The sequence below is a fragment of the Agelaius tricolor genome, unplaced genomic scaffold (assembly GCF_023055355.1).
Source record: "Agelaius tricolor isolate 1412-34295 unplaced genomic scaffold, bAgeTri1.0.p SCAF_1, whole genome shotgun sequence".
Lineage (NCBI taxonomy): Eukaryota > Metazoa > Chordata > Aves > Passeriformes > Icteridae > Agelaius > Agelaius tricolor.
Window position 1 is genome coordinate 56,581,658 of NW_027269261.1, and position 17,002 is coordinate 56,598,659.

Sequence of the window (17,002 nt, forward strand, 5' to 3'; positions counted from 1 at the left end):
ACTTAAAAATCCCAACAGTCCCCAGCATTCTTTTAGAGTCTGAATAGGTTATTTGCTTTTAACAAGCAAATAAGATGAGGTTTTGCATGAACGAAGTATATTTCCTGTCTTGTCTTCATCATGGAGATGATACTTGGAATTGAGGTAACTATCTTATAATTTTTTCCTTTTAAGTTAAGTACAATGAAACATCCCATAAAACCAAAGAGCTTTTACATATATATTCATATAAGAAAAGAACCTATAAGCCAATAGTCCTATGTTGAACCAGCATAGCACAGAAAATAGATTAAAAAATAATCAATATAGGGAGCATATTCTCTCCATGTTACTGATAAATATATATACTGCAAGTATTGAAATATGTCAGTATGTATGCAAATGCTATAGATTACTGGTTTGATTCTTTGCAAACACCAAATATAATTTTTAGATTATTCTACAGAATAGAGTTGAATTCAAAGTGGTCTTATGTCAATAAAAGTATCTTTCATTTCACTTCATCCCTTCCCAATGGCTTAGTCAAGACAATTTTTTTTTCCTGAGGACTAGTTTCACTTGGGAAAGGAGTACTATTTACCTTGATGTAAGCTAGCTCATGGGAAGTGGCAGCCAACTATAGAAGGCTAAATTCACACAAATTTTCTCTTCTGCCATAATCTATTTCACAAGCCAAAATAAGGAATGTAACCAAAATACTAAGAACATTAAAGCACATAAAGTAAGAGGTTCTTAGCTAACTTCCTTGGTGTCATTAGGATTAGTAGAGACTACGTTTAGCTTGTTTTTGACTCTTGATATGGAGTCTCTGATTCTTTACAGGGAAAGTGAAGAAACTAAGAAACAGTTTTAACTTTCATTTAGATGCACAGAAACAGACACATTCTAATTCTTTCAAAAACAGTGTACCATTTTGCTGCCCACTGGAAAACAATAAGCAGAGAAGCATATTTTTAAAACATGCAAAATATAACAAAATTAAACAATGTGTTCTGATTAATTCTTTATTTTCAACATCAAATACATTGATAAAAATCTTGCACCAATCAGATAGCCTACCAGATTTTTTATTTAGACTTTTTTAGAACTTTTTTAGGTGCAAAACAAAGAAAAAGATACCTCACCAAAACCAAAGACGTCAATAATTTCATATGCATCAGTGAAAGAACAGAATACTTCAACAAATACATTATGACAGCTGAGCCTATACCAAAGAAAGGACTTTGCATTAACAGACTACATAGTGCACACAAAAGCATTTGTTTCATAGTACATACAATAAGGTAATACATAAAGTGGCTTGATAATGCAAGTCTCGTGACCAGCAGTCTATCCCTTCCTTTTTCAATGGGCACTTTCTGAAGAAACAGACTTCTAATCATAGGCACACAGGATTGCAGAATTTTCTAATTTGCAAGATGGCAGCATATATGTTTTTCTAAATTTTTGTTTATTTATTTTCTTTAGGCACATTTGAATGCAAAAGAATTTAATACGTCTCTAACACAGTGCAAAACCAAATACCCTTTATGGGCAACAATCATTTTGAAAATAACCTTCAGGATATAAGGCTACCTACATTTGAAGGATGAAAGGGAACCGTGAGTAGAAAGGATAGGAGATTAATATTGGGAAAACATCAATTTTAAACTCTGAGATCAATTTGAGATTATGCTACACTTGCAGGTGACAGCAAAGATTGGTTTGTATTAGGATACCATTGTTAACATCATCCTTCTATTACATGTGTTGACTTAATATCTGTAAAGCCATATCACGGTTGTAGATAGCACTGAAAACATCAATCTCTTTATTCAAAGTAAGAAATGCACTTCACACAAATTCAGCTGAGAATGCCTTATATACAAAACCCATTATCTGTAGGTTGAGTTGCACTCTAATTTTAAAGCAGGAAATCATATACACAGAGGGGCTTGCATGTTCTTACTAAGCCTGTAATAAGACTAAAGACCTACTGAGGCAGATTTTTTATTTTGTTGGCAGTTTGCTTATTTTTAAACATTTGGCACAGGTCTTAAGGAATTAGTTGCCATCAACTGAAATGGATGTAGGCTCCAGTACAAATCCTGATTCTTATGAAGGGGATGGTTTGGGTTTTTTTGCTTGCTTTTTTTCAACTCAAGGTCCAGTGATCTGCTGACAGTCCTTGCAATATCCTTGGGAGCTCAGTTTGGATTATTTCTTTAATTACACTTTTAAACCCCTCATTGTAGAGAAGGAGAAAAATCATCAAGTGATGTCACTGAAACATAATAGTAAATTTATCACAACACACACCAATAAACTTTCATTAAACTATGTTACCCGAGTACAAATCTTACTACCCCAATTGGGAGTTTTACCTGAGACAAAGTCTGCAACATTGAGACATGGCTCAAACCACTATAAACCAGAGTAGCTTTCACATATTAAAACACCACATATTCTGACACCACTAAGTGCTACACATCTCCCTATCTCCTCTTCTACCTCCCAAGCTTTTGCAATATTTCAGTAACAACCATGTTCTCAAGCAAAGCAAATTCATCTGGTCTATTTATGTTTGCCTTGTGCTGGTATTACATTGCCTATGTTTCTAGAGGGTTTCTTTCTTTTTTGATGTTTTTGTTTTTTTTAAAAAATCCATGTATAAACCTTACAAAATAATTATTTTGTTAGCTGTCCAGAGACATCACTATGAATGTTTTGGTAAAAGCATAATTAGCTGCCTTGAAAAGTTTTCTTTCATTTTTTTTTACATGCTAAATATTTTTATGTAATATCCAGCACCAGATATTCAGGTAGTACTGGTTTGTCAGCTGCAAATATAAAGTATATATGTATATATATATATATACACACACATAAAATAGCATCTTGTGAAATAACAATTACCAAATGTCAGGCACAATTGTTTGCATACATGAGAGTATCATTCAGAATTACATATGAAAAAAGTGATTTTTGTATCATTGACTTTATTTAATCAATTGAATAGCTACATTCATCTGTCTGATATGGGGGCCATCTTTATAGATAACTCTGGGAATGTTAATATATTCATTAAGGTGCTGCTTCAATAAAAAGTTAATGACATGGATCCTAAATCTGCCCCGAGGTAAATTAATGTATTACTGGGAATCACTCTTTCTAGGCTGCCCTTCACTGTTGCCACCAAAAACATGAGAGGACTGAATGAAAGCTAAATTACTTCCTTGCAAGGCCTGAACCCAGGAAAGAATTAATAATTATTGTGAGCTGACTGATATTATTCTGTACATTCCAAGACACATTATGATACCCTTCTGACTGCTGCGTACCACTTCAAATCATGCCTTTCCATCTTCACTAGGAAAATCTCATGAGAGTAAAGGTACCTTCCCTTTATGGTAGCATCCAAATCTGACCCTCTGTTGTAAATTGCTCTCTATACTACCTTTTATGCTCCAGGTCAAATTTACACTTGAATCAATGTAATGACTTATTCTGGGATGTAGGAAGGGAGGCATTCATTTAAACCAATTTGTTTTCCAGCTTATGAGCTTGATCTGTGTGTTCTAGCCTAGACAACAACAAGTTGCATGTACAGACAGTATTTAAAGAGCAGCTTTAATGCACACTGGGCTACAAGTAAATGATGACAGTATAAGCACTTGAATTTAACTACAGGGATTCCTGTGCTCCATTCAGATCTTAGCCTGCACTCATTTCAGTAAACTCATGGTTTTTCTAACACATATGAAAACCAGTTACTAAAAAAACCCAAAATTTCCATTTTCTTTCATGACATTTAGGAGCCCTCAAAAAGCCCTTATGTACCAAATAAGCGCTCACGCACACACACACATACACACACACACATGCTTTTACTGAACACACAAAAAGACAAAATCTTCAGCACATTCAGGAAAAAATGACACCATAATATGCATCAAGAAAAGGCCTATGAACTTACGGTGATTGCTTCACATGTTTAGGCTTGCAGTTTTCAAGGAATCTTCTCAAACATTGGTAGCATGTAGCTTTAGGCTTTCAAACTGCTCATATCCTCAGATATGTACATTGAACTATTATAGACACCATTATGTACATTCATAAAGAATTGAATGCTTGACTTGAAGCACAAACCTGTCCTATGCCTTGCTGCCTTCACAACTGCTGTGAAACTTGATCTCACTGCACACAGACTCTGCCTGTGTGACAGGGAGAGTAATTAGACATAGGCACTCCTGTATGGCATTACTTGTACTGTTTCCTATATTGAGTTTCTACGGGATATTCCAATCAACATAAAGGTTTCAACTATAGCAAAAACATCCCTGAACCATTTCACTAGCACTGTTGCCAGCTGCTGTGGAGCAGCCTACACATGTGCTAAGAAAACAGCCTCACTGGTAGGGTGGTTTCTTCCAACCAGCTGTTGGAATAGTCCCTGGTCCGTGCTAGCTCCCAGTCTGCACCTGTCAGTCAGAAGTGCAGATAGCACAAGCAAAGTTTATCATTACTTTAGTAAAATAACCCTGGCATATGTATTAATCTCATTCCAGTACCCAGCAAAGTTCCCTGACATTTAATTTGCTAGCATAGAGCCAGTCAAAGAGCAGCACCAACTTCTACTTTGGATAGCATATCATGTGGAGTTCTTCAGTCTCTTTCACGTCTTGTTGAAACTCTTGATGTCAGTGGACCTTTTGTATATTTACAGTTGGTCTGAAGAATCAAACTGATCCTATGAATATCCTTAGGAGCTACAGACATGCATGGAGAAAGATTCATCTTTCTGGACATGCAGTCCCAAAGTCTACACCATGTGTGAGGCTCATTGCCTAGTGCTGGTGTCACAGGTGAGCTGGCTCTTAACAGTGATTTTGAAGCATGCCACAACAAGAGCCAAAGAATGCCAAGGCAAGGAAAAACCTGCTGCTCTGACTGTGATACTAGCCCTCCCACACACAGTTAGACCACACTCTGCTGAGTGGGATGGGATCATGCCATCCTTCCATGCCAGTCTCACACTAGCATCCTCACCCCTTGCTTTGTAGCACAACAAAGCACAGGATAGGGGGAGGGATTTTTTGTAAATAATGCTGAATCCTGCATGTGTGTGAAGACCATTTTAAAGACCTGATGATTTTTGTAATCATCTGGTCTGATTCAAAGTAATTCTCTATGTTATCACTGTTTGCCATGTTGCCCTGGATTTACACTCTTGGGCAACAAAACTATTTAGCTTTCTAGGATGAGACAAAATAGCATGCATGCAAAGCAATTCATCTAGAGGATATGGTAAGGGTACCTAAAAGTTTGGTCAGAATGAAGTTGAAAGGGAGTTGTCTGGTGATGTAAGCCAGCAAGGTAAAATACTATAATTCTCAGACAGCAGTTCCTTTGTACTGTAGGAAGAAAAGAGGCAGGAATCTCACTAGACTACCACGGCAGTCTCTCACAGAGCAGCTTCCCTATGGCACACTAAGATGCCAGTCAACCTTCTCTTTACACTGCCCAAAAAGTCATCTAGAATCTCTACCAAACTGCTTCAAAGTTTCAAGCAAGTAAAGGACTAAGTGAGTTCAGGATTTTGGATGGATAATAACAAAGACCAGCACTCATGAAGATACCAATATGCATGGGTGGTATGGCCTATCAATTTATAGTAAAATGAATGTATGCTTCAGACAAGGACTTAGTTACCCAAATAACATGCAAAATTAAATTAAAACACTGCAAATTTTAAATCAAGTTAGCCAGACAATCCTTGCTGGCTGTCCATGGCAATGAAATGTCTTTCATTTAGGATAAGCAATCAATTTAGGCAAGCGCTTGACAAACACTCATATGGAAAATGCTGGTGTCTGTTGTCACTGGAGTGTTTTCAAAGGTGGCACTGCAGATGAAATGAAGCATGAGCTAGGTAGAACACTGCTGGGTTTCTCATACCACTGTATATGCTGACTCCCATTTACATTGTATTCTGCATATTCTCCTCTTCTTTGCTGCTTACATAGAAAGACTGCAAGGAATGAGATGAAGCTGATGCAGTTGTCAGCTGGCTTCTGTTCTCCTCCTGCACGGGTGCAGCACTCCTGGCTGCTGGGGCATGCAGCCGGTGAGCGTCCAGCATCTCCAGCAAGAGATCGTAGAGTGGAACTACGTTCTTACACTTCATGTTGTACAGGTGCTCCATTCCTTTGTTGCTGTGGGTTGTGATGAAAAAAGTTACTTTCCAAACATGTTATGGGGCGGGGAAGCTACCAGCTAATATTTGCTGGGATCATATAAATCCTGTCTTGTACTCAACAACTTAGCAGTGCATTTGCTGTACACATCTGCTACAGTTAAGCAGACAGCAGCACCTTCAAAGAATTTTGGAGACAGATGTAGCCAAGAATGTAGCAGGCTGCTATACATCTAGAATTTCCTTAATTGTACAAATTCTTTTTAAGGTTGGGGGGGGGCGGGGGAGGGGAAGGTTCATTAACACAAGAACAAAGAAACTATGAAATGACACAAGTTAAAAAACCCACATCTCTTGACTTTCCCTCAAAGATCTGTGTATCAGTTCCAGAGGTAAAATCTGCATGTTTCAGCTTTAGTAGCTATGATGTGGTGTTTAATTTAAATTTCATTAGCTGAAATAATGAAAATTAAAATCTGTGTAGCAACACTTCCTGTGGCTTCATAATAATAAAATCTATAGCATATCTTCATAGAAATTTATCCTCTTAACACCTCATCCACTGAGCAGTTACCTTAAAACGTAATTTGGGAGAATCAGTTGCTGCCATTACTAATAGTGTGTCAGGCAGCTCCTCTCTGATTAGCAAAAGGAATGGTCCTCTAGACTGGAATTTAGTATTTCTGCATTTATCCTTATCCATACAATTCACATAATAATCCTAAATCTCTTTTCTAAAGTGATTTGCAACCATGACACTTGTGAGAAGTGGCTGCATAGAAGTGAAAGTTTTATTAAATCTTATAGGAGACTAAAGTTCGCAGAGCTAGGCTACTCCTACATTAATATTTTACTCAGTGCTTTCCATACACCTGTGTTCAGGTCTGGGGTCCTCACCCTGAGAAAAATTTAGACCTGTTAGAACAGGTTCAGGGCAGGGCCATGAAGGTGATCCAAGGGCTGGAGCACCTCTCCTATGAGGAAAGGCTTAGAGAACTGGAGTTGTTGAACAACTGGAGTTGTTCAGCCTGGAGAAGAGAAGGCTCCTTACACAAGCCTTCCAGTACCTGAAGGGCACCTAGAAGAGAGCTGGAGAGGGACTTTTTACAAAGGTATGTAGTGACAGGACAAGTTAGAAAGAGGGCAGGTCTAGATAAGGTACTAGGAAGAAATTCTGAACTGAGTTGTGAGGCACTAGAACAGGTTTTCCTGATCTAGTGGGTCTCCCATCCCTAGAAGTGTTCAAGGCCAGCTTGGATGGGGCTCTGAGCAACCTGATCTAAGTGGAAGGTGTCCCTGCCCATATCTGGGGGGTTGGAACTAGTCATCTTTAAGTTCCCTTCCAAACCAGGCCATTCTGTGATACTATGAGACACACACAAGATTAAAAGCAGATACTGCTTTCTATCAAACTATCAGCATGATCAAACAAAAGGCAGAGGAAAAGAAAACTAGATGGGACAAATGGGATAAATTATTTCATGTGGATTTTTTTTTTTTTTGTAACAGCTCTTCACACAATTTGCCCTCCCATCCATGAAGGAGAAGTGTGCATGTGCATTTGTGACACCTCTCTTGCCTGTGCCCAGTACAAAGGTGCTGACTGTGTGCTTGTTCTCACCTCATGTGTCTGATGTGAGAGAGGATGAGGAGGAGCTGAGCCAGTCGTCTGTGTTGCTGCTGCAGAGAAAGACCTGACTTAGCCATTAAGTGGATCAGAGTATCTGTGATTTTGTCCAGGACACGGTGAATATAGTCTTTCTCTTCCAGAGATTTCAAGGTGCTGGAAAGGAAAGTGTACACACCTAGAGTAGGAGGCAGAAAGAAAAGAAACAAACCACAGACAAAAATTACTTTGGTGGACTCAGGTATTGCCCAAGGTATGCCCTGTGCTGCCTCTTAAGCTGTGTTAAGCCACAGGATCTGACTGTGTGCCAGCTCTCTTGCTTGGCAGCCATGTTGCTGCTCTGAATGACCCTGGAGCATGGATTTGGGCACTATGGGAAAAGCAGGAGGAGGAAGACAATGCCACTTTCCTGCCTGGGTCTCACCAAGGTCTGTACCAGGTGCTGGGAGACATCTGCAGCTAGTCCTATCTGTGGGCTGTGCTCTTTTCCTGGTCACTTGGCTCTGAAACCTTGAAGAGATGCTGTTCCTCTTGAGAGCTCTGGAATACTTACCAACCAACCCAAGCTTTCAGCAGCTTTTGCCATTTCCCCTGTTGTTTAATATTTGATTTTTTAGTGATTTTTCTAGACAATTTAGAACTGAATAATGTTACCACAAAACATGCAAACAAAACCAGGGTTTTTTTTATGGATGTTTGCCTCAACAAAACTCTCCCAACCAAGCAAAAGCCTCGAAAGGTGTGCTCCTTCACCTGCAAAGCTGACTCTGCTTTAAAAACAGTGTCCAAATCAGCTTGTGCAAATTTAGCTGTCTTGAATAGCTTACTGCTGAAAGTGAGCAGCCTGAAGGTTTGGACCAGTTAAAAAATTTTCCAGAAGACAAAACACTTTAAAACTCCCTCTCCAACAGCCCCTCTAAGTCACCTACAAGAATCTCTAATCCAGGCATAAGAGCTTTTGCTGCTAGTAAATCTTGAGAGCACAAAGCACATCAGCTTTCAAAATGGAAAAAAGTCTAAACTATTTTGGGCTGTTTTATCTTGATTTTTTTCTGGACAACAACACACAGCCAATGTGAATCAGGTCACAACAACACTGTGCTGCCAAAAGAGAGCTGTTGCATTCAGCATCAGTTTTTAAATCTTTTGGACTGAACCAATAACTAAACAAGTCATTTTGCCATAATCCAGTCCTGAGGAACCAGAAGTTTAAGATGTACATACAGGAATACAATCAAACTGGCTGCATCATAGAGTGTTCATTGTCCTGTGTCTATAACAGCCTTGACAAATCCTGGGCTTGGCCCTTCTGCATCAGCTTACAGAGCAAAGAAGAGATCTGGATTTTGTCCTTGGGAAAAAATGGTTTCTGGAATAATTTTTTGTTTTTCTTTTTTTTAAAGCATCGTATCTAGCAGAATGTGGAATGCAGTTAGTGCTATTAAGAATAAAAGACATTCAGACACTAGCATGCACACACAGACAGACATATATGCTATAGCTTGTCAGATATACATGGTATAGCTTTTTTTTGTTGTTTGCAGCCTTGGGGCTACCACTGGATGTGAAGATACTTTGCTGTGCATCTGAGCAGTCAGGGAGCTGAGATTTTTTTAACATCTTAGCCTCCCTCATCTCCTCACATCATCTGGGTCCTTCAAGGACCTGACACCTGGAACTACTGTAACCTACAAGTAGTTTTTATGATTTTTTTTCTTCTCTGCTAAAAAGAAATGTAAATGTGTTTGTGAATGTGAGTATCTCTTGGAAAGAGTAAGCAAGAAAACTGTTTTAAAAGGATAACTCCAACATAGTACAACTTCTGAAAATTATCAGTCAGAGTTCTTAATTTTGGTAATGGGTATTGCTTCAAATTTGATATAGATAGATAGTACAGTGGCCTCTTTTCTCACATGGCTTTTCATAGCTATTATTATCATTTTTACTGAAATTCACAAACACAAACTGGTCCCTGGGCTTTTCTCAGCTGAACCTTTCTCAGCTGACTCTGAACACCCTCACATATGCCTATTGACAATACAAGGTTTGATAGCTTAACACATACCTGTAGGGGCAAGATTCTTAAATATCACTGGCAGAGCACAATCTACTAGAAGGAAATATTAATCTCATAAATGCACAGTGCCTCCAGAGGAGTTTACTTCAGCCACAGGAAACTATTGTGCTCTTGCAGCAATACCCCATAGCTTCATATTACTGAAACTAGTAAAAGAAAAGAATTTTTTAGGAGGAATTTTTTCTCATCTAGGTCTAGTCTAGAAGCTATTAAAAACTGTAAATCACAAAAGCACTCCCCAATAACTGTAGAGAATTCAGGCAACTGCCAGTCAATAACTGCCAAGGAAAATTATGTTTAGTTTTCCTTTCTACACTCTCACAGTGATTTCTTGTGCCCCAGGCCATTGACCAGAGATTGTCCAAAAAAAATGCTGGCTATCACACACTCATACACATCCAAGCAGAGCTTTCAAATGAGGGTGCAGAAAATTGCCATAGCAAAGTGAAATTTAACAGTCTCCAAGGCCTTTCTAAGCCTAAATTCAATAGCTACCAGGTAGATTTCCAGCTCTTTCTGTAGGTCAGTGTTGTAAAACCTAACAGGTGCAAGAACAGAGAAAGAACCACCCCACAAGCAAGCGAAGCCTGTTGGTCTACGCCCATAACACAAACCAGACCAGGATCCCTCCGGGGTGCAGTGCTACCATGTCAGCCCTTGGCATACACTGATAGAATTTTATATCTCTCACCATATATAATTATATATTTGATGCATTTTACTGTAGAAGAGGATGTCCTCAAAATCTTTGCTGTCACAATAAACCCCAGTTTAAAGTATTTTTTTACATTTAGAGTTCAGGCTCACAGAACAACACCCAACTGCTCTGTAGTATTCCACTACACCCAATTGCTCTGAAGCTGCAGCAAGACAGGCTGAGGTAAGAGGAAATTCATCTCTGTACCATGCACTCCTGGAATCATCCAGCCCCCAAAATAAAGAAATAAATAAGCACAATTTATCAGGAATTGAAAAACATCAGGAGAAAAGAATAACAGTCACGTGGAACAATGTATCAGGAGGTCTCCTGTATGCATCAAATCGGCAAAATCTTTCCAGCTCTGTGGAATAACCAGCTAACTAATAAGGTAAATCAGCTGATAAGGCAGATGTGACCTACATCTTCATGTCCAAAATGAAAGCCTGTTGCTTTGCCACATAGCACCACTCCTCTTCTCTGATACACTCAAAACTAAAACATCTGGCATCATGTTGCCCTTTCATGATTCCAGTACTTATTTTCCAATGTTAAGTAACAGCTGAATGTGGTTTTCAAAAACACTACTTTGCTTTTTAGTCAAAAGATTTATGGCTGCAGCTTTAGAGGGGAACCTTTAGGTTTGCTATTTAGATGGACATAATTATGTTCCTTGTTGTTACAGACATGTTGTCACCTTAAAATCTCAGGAAAAATGTGGAAGCATCTACCTGGGTTTACAAACAAAACCTTCCATCCTTTCTACATGCACTGAGCAAATCTAATGCCTCTTAATTTGAGCATCTCGAGAGTCTGACAGTCAGAAACTTGCATCCACATTCCCACTGTCTAGTTATGAAATTAGTTTGTTGTAGGAATACAAATACTGAAATGCACCTTTATGCATAAAGATAATGGCATTCAATATAGACATACATTCTGTGGCCATATATACATTGAGTTTACAGTGGTCCCATCTCTCTCATGTGCAGAAGGAAATCTGCTTCTGATTATCACTGACTACACTTGCTACGTATATATGCATTTTTTAAAATTTTTTTTCTTTTTTTTAACAGTTTTTCCTTAGGGGAATCTTGTAATGAAAACATCCCATTAACACAGTGAGATGTTAATGGAGGATAGCTGGTAATGCCTGGCCGGGCTTTGTCAGAATAAAATATTTTGTTTTATGAATCAATACTACATAGGCACAAAATTTCTCTAGAGCGTGACTTACATTCTTGATGTTTAAGACATTTACATCTAATTTCTTTTATTCAAACTTCCAGTTCTATTTTTTCTAATTGAAATTCAAGATTTTTATAAGTCAATTACATATTCTAGATTTATTTAAGAAGTTAATTATCTTTGAATATATTAGCTAAAATTCTGGAGAAGCATTACTTTCCAGGAAGAATATTTAACTCTAGGAAATATTCTGTTATAATTATCAGGGCAATAAAAGGAAAATAAAATGTCAAACAATAATTACAATTGTGACATCCTGGCAATTAAGGTAAGAACAATAGCCCTTCATTCCTAATATGCCACTTGCTTTCCTCAAATGTTACTTTTTGGCAATTGGTTACAACCACAACAAAACCTGAACCACATTCATATCTCATAGAACATACATAAAGCATTTTGTATTAGATTGTATAAATACATAATTTTGCTTGACTTTGAGGAGACAACATCCAAGCTTCCATAAAGAAAGGTGCCTGATCAATAAAGCAACATCTGCTGTGTTTACAGTTAGCCTTTGATGTCAATATCCTAAATTTCTTTTTCCTCCAATTTGGGCAAGTGATCTGTTAGACAACTGGATAAAATGGAAACAGAGCTCTCCACATCTGTTTTCTCTAGAGGGTGGTACCATCCACAAGTTCAAAGGCAACAGGAAAAACTTTACAAGTGAGTAAATCCTCAGCACTGGGAAACTCTGTCATCTTTATTCACCAGGTAACAGCTTAGCAGGTAATTTTCTCTAAAATTTTTTAGTTTGGTGCCTACATTATTATTTTAGATGTCTATCATTTCTATGAGAATACCATGGGTCTCATTTCTGCATATAAAAACAAAATTTCTGGGTTTTTTTGGTTTTTTTTTTCATTTCAAACAGAAAAGAGTCCTCTGGCGTGCAACAGAAGTTTTCTGTCACAAGTTTCAAGTTAAATTTGTTTTTTCAGTCATCTCATGTAAAATTCAAATCATCATAACCTTACACTTGTTATCGAGTCATCTATTTTTGAAGTGTACCTCAGGATGAGATTTACAGCCAAACACTATAAAGGAAGTGGAAAGTGATTACATTAGTTTTAGATGTCTATAATATAATATAAACTAAACCATGATAAATTCAATCACATTTTTGCCCTTATTTCCTTTTATTTTGCCATCACCTGAGCTCTGCAGTTAAGCATTGCCTTTGAGTGCCATGTGTGTGGTTCCAGCTACTTCAGTGTCTTGTAAGCAGAGTTTTAAGACCTGGCAACATCTAGTTCAAAGCACTCCTCTGACCACTCTCCACATCAGCTGCACACAATGTGTCATCTACTCACTGCATCCATTTTCTGGGTCTCATCTACATCACCAGACAGATTCAGCTGCGCCCACCCCTGCCTGGAGGTCCTGCCTGCATCTGTGTTGAAAACCCCTTTCCATTGCTGCTGTCTCAAAATGAAAACGCCACTAAGGACAGCAAGCAGTGTTCAACCATATGCAGAAGCAGCCACAATTACCCAAGTGACAGCAAAGCACACAACTTACCAGAATTGAGCAGGATGATGGACTTAAGGCACACGAATTCCTCCCCTTGAAGGTTCATCATGCGAAACCGAGCAGCAGTAGCCAGCAGCATGTCAAAAATTTCCACCATGCCCTCTACACATTTCCCTTGATTCCTGTGTGAATACCATCAATGGGGAGACATTCAGTTTTAACCTGATGGTACCATGAGTTTTTCATCCCCTTGGACCAATACCCTTCAATTTGATTTCATCAGCTCATGAGCAAGTATGTGACTTCCTACTCTGGGCACATTTGATATATGTGTGATTACAAAAGCACTGTTCTCAGTGTTCCAAGTAAAATAAATAAATTACTGTATTTCCAAAAAAAAATCAGTTCCAGGAACTCATCACATTACTGTGGTGGAACATTTTAAATTGACTCAACCAAATCCTTATATTTGAGGAAAAGATTTGTTTAAAACTACATTTTGATTTGTGTGTATGTGTTCTGCTTTTGTTACTTTGCTTCCTCCTTCTTTTCTTTTTTTCTCTTTAATGTAAATTCTTTACATTTCTCCCTCCCTAACCATTTGCACTTGTTTCTAGCTGCCCGAGCAACCTTTAATGTTCCAACACACTTCTCTCGATGTTCAATGGCAACATAATCTCTCCTTAAAGAACAAACTTATTCATGAGCTCAAGAAGGACCTAAGAGTCCAAAATCATGTCTGTATGACTGATTAAAACTATCAGATCACTCCATATATCGTGTAACTTTTTACATTGCAGCATTAAACAAAGCTGAAGTTTGGAACATCTCAAAGCGTTCATTAGTAATGGCAATTAACCATCTCCTTCTGCTCACAGTGCAAGGCATTCCCACTCACTAATTCTCATCTTGCCCACTCAACCTGCAGCTGGAGAATTAATGCAGATTGTAATTATTTCTTGTGAAAATTTAGTCTGCAGATCTTTTGGTCATTTTCATTGCTACCCTTTACAAGAACTACCTACTTTTACTTCTATTAGGCCTTCCTGAGTGAAATTTTAATATGTAAGACTTAATGAATGATCCAATCTGCTGTTTGGAAATATAATACTTTTTAGATATGACTTTCATCAACAAAATTAAGAAGATAATTGCTACAGGAAAATACACAAGAAATTTCAAATGAACAGACTATGATTTATAACATTAAAAAGATTGAGCATGTCCTAATTTCACTGTCACAAGAAACCTGCCCGGACAGAGATACCTGCCTCAGGTCTGAACACAGATGTGCTGTTGAGAACCTCTAGCTGATGTCTGAACACCAGAGCCTCAGACAAAGAAGACATCTTCCCTTCTGATTGCAGACTGAGAAACCTCTTTGCACTCTCCAAGCCATCAGGACAAGTTTCAATGCTTCTGATACAATATATTTGCCCACAACTATAGAAAGATTAATTTCCTCTCTGTAGAGTTTAGCACAGAGGACTAGAATCCTTTAATAGTTTTGCATAAACTTAAATAATGCCCAAAAAAAAATTTGTTTAAGAATTTAGTATTTCAGGATTTTGCAGAAAGAAAAAGCTTCTGTGGATAAAAAAAATGACCCATATTAAAAAAATCCCCACATTTTCATGCCTGATTGAGATATTTATTTCGTTCCTAGAATCCACAAAACTACTGCAGCCAGCATTCAAAGCTTTTCAAAATATTACACAGTCTGAACAAATTGCAAAATTTGCATGTCTACCATCAGAGGAAAAAAAAGAAACAGGAAGTTATTTGTAAAATCAGACTATTTAACATGACTTATGGTGCCTGCTGAGACGGACATTTTGATAGCAAGTAAGAATTATTCCCAACCTCCTAGAAAAATAGTTGAATAGGCTGCAGTTTACATAATCAGTATTCCAATCATGATTCTCTGGCTGACGAGTATGACCTCTGGACAAAAACCCCTAATCCAGCAACACATATTCCATGTGCTTGAACCAACATGTGCGCCTCTTTCCCATCAACTGAACTAGCATGATACAGGATTAATAAAAATTATGTAAATTTAAGAGATTCTAAATTTTTCCTAATCTCTTTTGTTTTGCTATCTGCTGTGTGTGTGAAAGACCAGGCTACTCCATAAGAAGAAAAAAAAACCAAAAAAAGAGTAGAGTACCTCTTTAGGTAATGTAGGTAATGTACTTTAGGTGAAGTTATATACCCAGCCTTAGGTATTCACAAGTGCATGGAATGGCCTAGAAATTTCTGCTTTATTTTCAGAGGTAGGAAGCAGATCCAACTCTATTGACATCAATGGGAACTGCAGGAGCTAAGTATCTTTACTATATCGGGTTCTATTAAATTTTTTACTATTCTTTAGGCTACAACAATTATTTTATTTGTGGATCAACAAGAAACTATCTGGAACTGGAATCTCCAGTTCTCCTGAATTGCCTTCTAACTTTCTAGCATAAGCTGATAATACCATCACATCTTCACAGTTATGTGTTCAGTTGATAGGGAAAGCCTAGAGAACTTTCCTGAAGGACAAATTAGCAATAGATTCAACAATTATCTTTATCCTAGCATCTTGGTGTTGTCTTTGTGTACTCTCATCTTACTGAAGAGAAGACAACAAAAGCTTGTTTACTGCACAGCATCACAGTGTATTCTCAGAAGAATCCTTTAAATTTGGCTATTGGGGAACGTTTAGGAAAGTTAAATCGTTTGAATTAAAGGTCTTAAGTGGCTGCATAAAAGTACTGTGTGTATTAACTTTAGTAGGTCTATAGAATCACAGCACCATCCAGGCCAGAGGGCAATTCAGAATGACTTTAGTCCAGCCTCCCTCTCAAGGTGGTGTCAGTTCACTCAAGGCTTTATGCAATGCTGGTCTTGAAAACCTCCAAGGATGGAGACTGCACAACCTCTCTCAGCTTAATTACTTTCATCATCATGTTTTCTGCCTCCCCTACATCCAGTCAAAACCTTCTCTGCTTCATTTTATTACTCCCGTTTCTCAATCTCCCATCAGGCATTATAATAAAGAGCCTTGATAACCTCCTTGTAGACTGTAGGTTATGCAGACTTAAAAGCCCTTTCTCCTCCAGGCCAAACAAATCCATTTCTTCCAGCCACAAGGCATGAGGTCTGGCCTTGGTGGCTCTCCACTATGTTTACTGATGTTTATTAATATATTTCCTGTAATAACTGGATTTGATATTCCAGATAATGAGTGCCACATAAAAGGAGGATAATGGCTTCCCTCCCTCTAATGCCTACACTACCAGTGATAGTGGTATCAGTACCAGGGCTATTCCACTGTATTGTAGGAATAAGAATCTAAATTTTATTCAAGTCTTGGGAAAAACCTAGGCAGCAGGAATGCCTTTAACAGAAACACAAGATCAAGTAAAAATTAATAATGAAGGGTGCTTGGATGAAGAGAACAGGGACTCAAGGATTCAATGGATGTTCTCATCAAACTTTTAATTAAAAGGGAAATGCTAAAGACAGATGCACCACCAAAACAAAGTCTGACTCTGTTATCTCTCTGTCTTCCTCTACCATGGTACTTCACTTGATGAAAAGGGACTGCCAAGAACAGATGGGATGTACAAGGCCAGGACAGGAATATCAGCTTCAAAAGTAGACCTAGTAACTTCATGATGAAGCATCTAAATAAGGCTTGGATGTGTTCATAAGCCTAAA

General features: G+C 38.0%; 1 protein-coding gene across 1 annotated transcript in view; it reads right to left on the reverse strand.

Moving 5' to 3' along the window:
- Positions 1–990: 990 nt before the first annotated feature.
- Positions 991–17,002, reverse strand: part of ESR1 (estrogen receptor 1) — a 180,218-nt gene continuing 164,206 nt past the window's right edge. The window contains 4 exon segments of the mRNA XM_071435510.1: positions 991–5,980; positions 5,983–6,194; positions 7,797–7,980; positions 13,346–13,479. Of these exon segments, the coding sequence (XP_071291611.1) occupies positions 5,859–5,980; positions 5,983–6,194; positions 7,797–7,980; positions 13,346–13,479 (652 nt within the window). The 3' untranslated portion in view covers positions 991–5,858.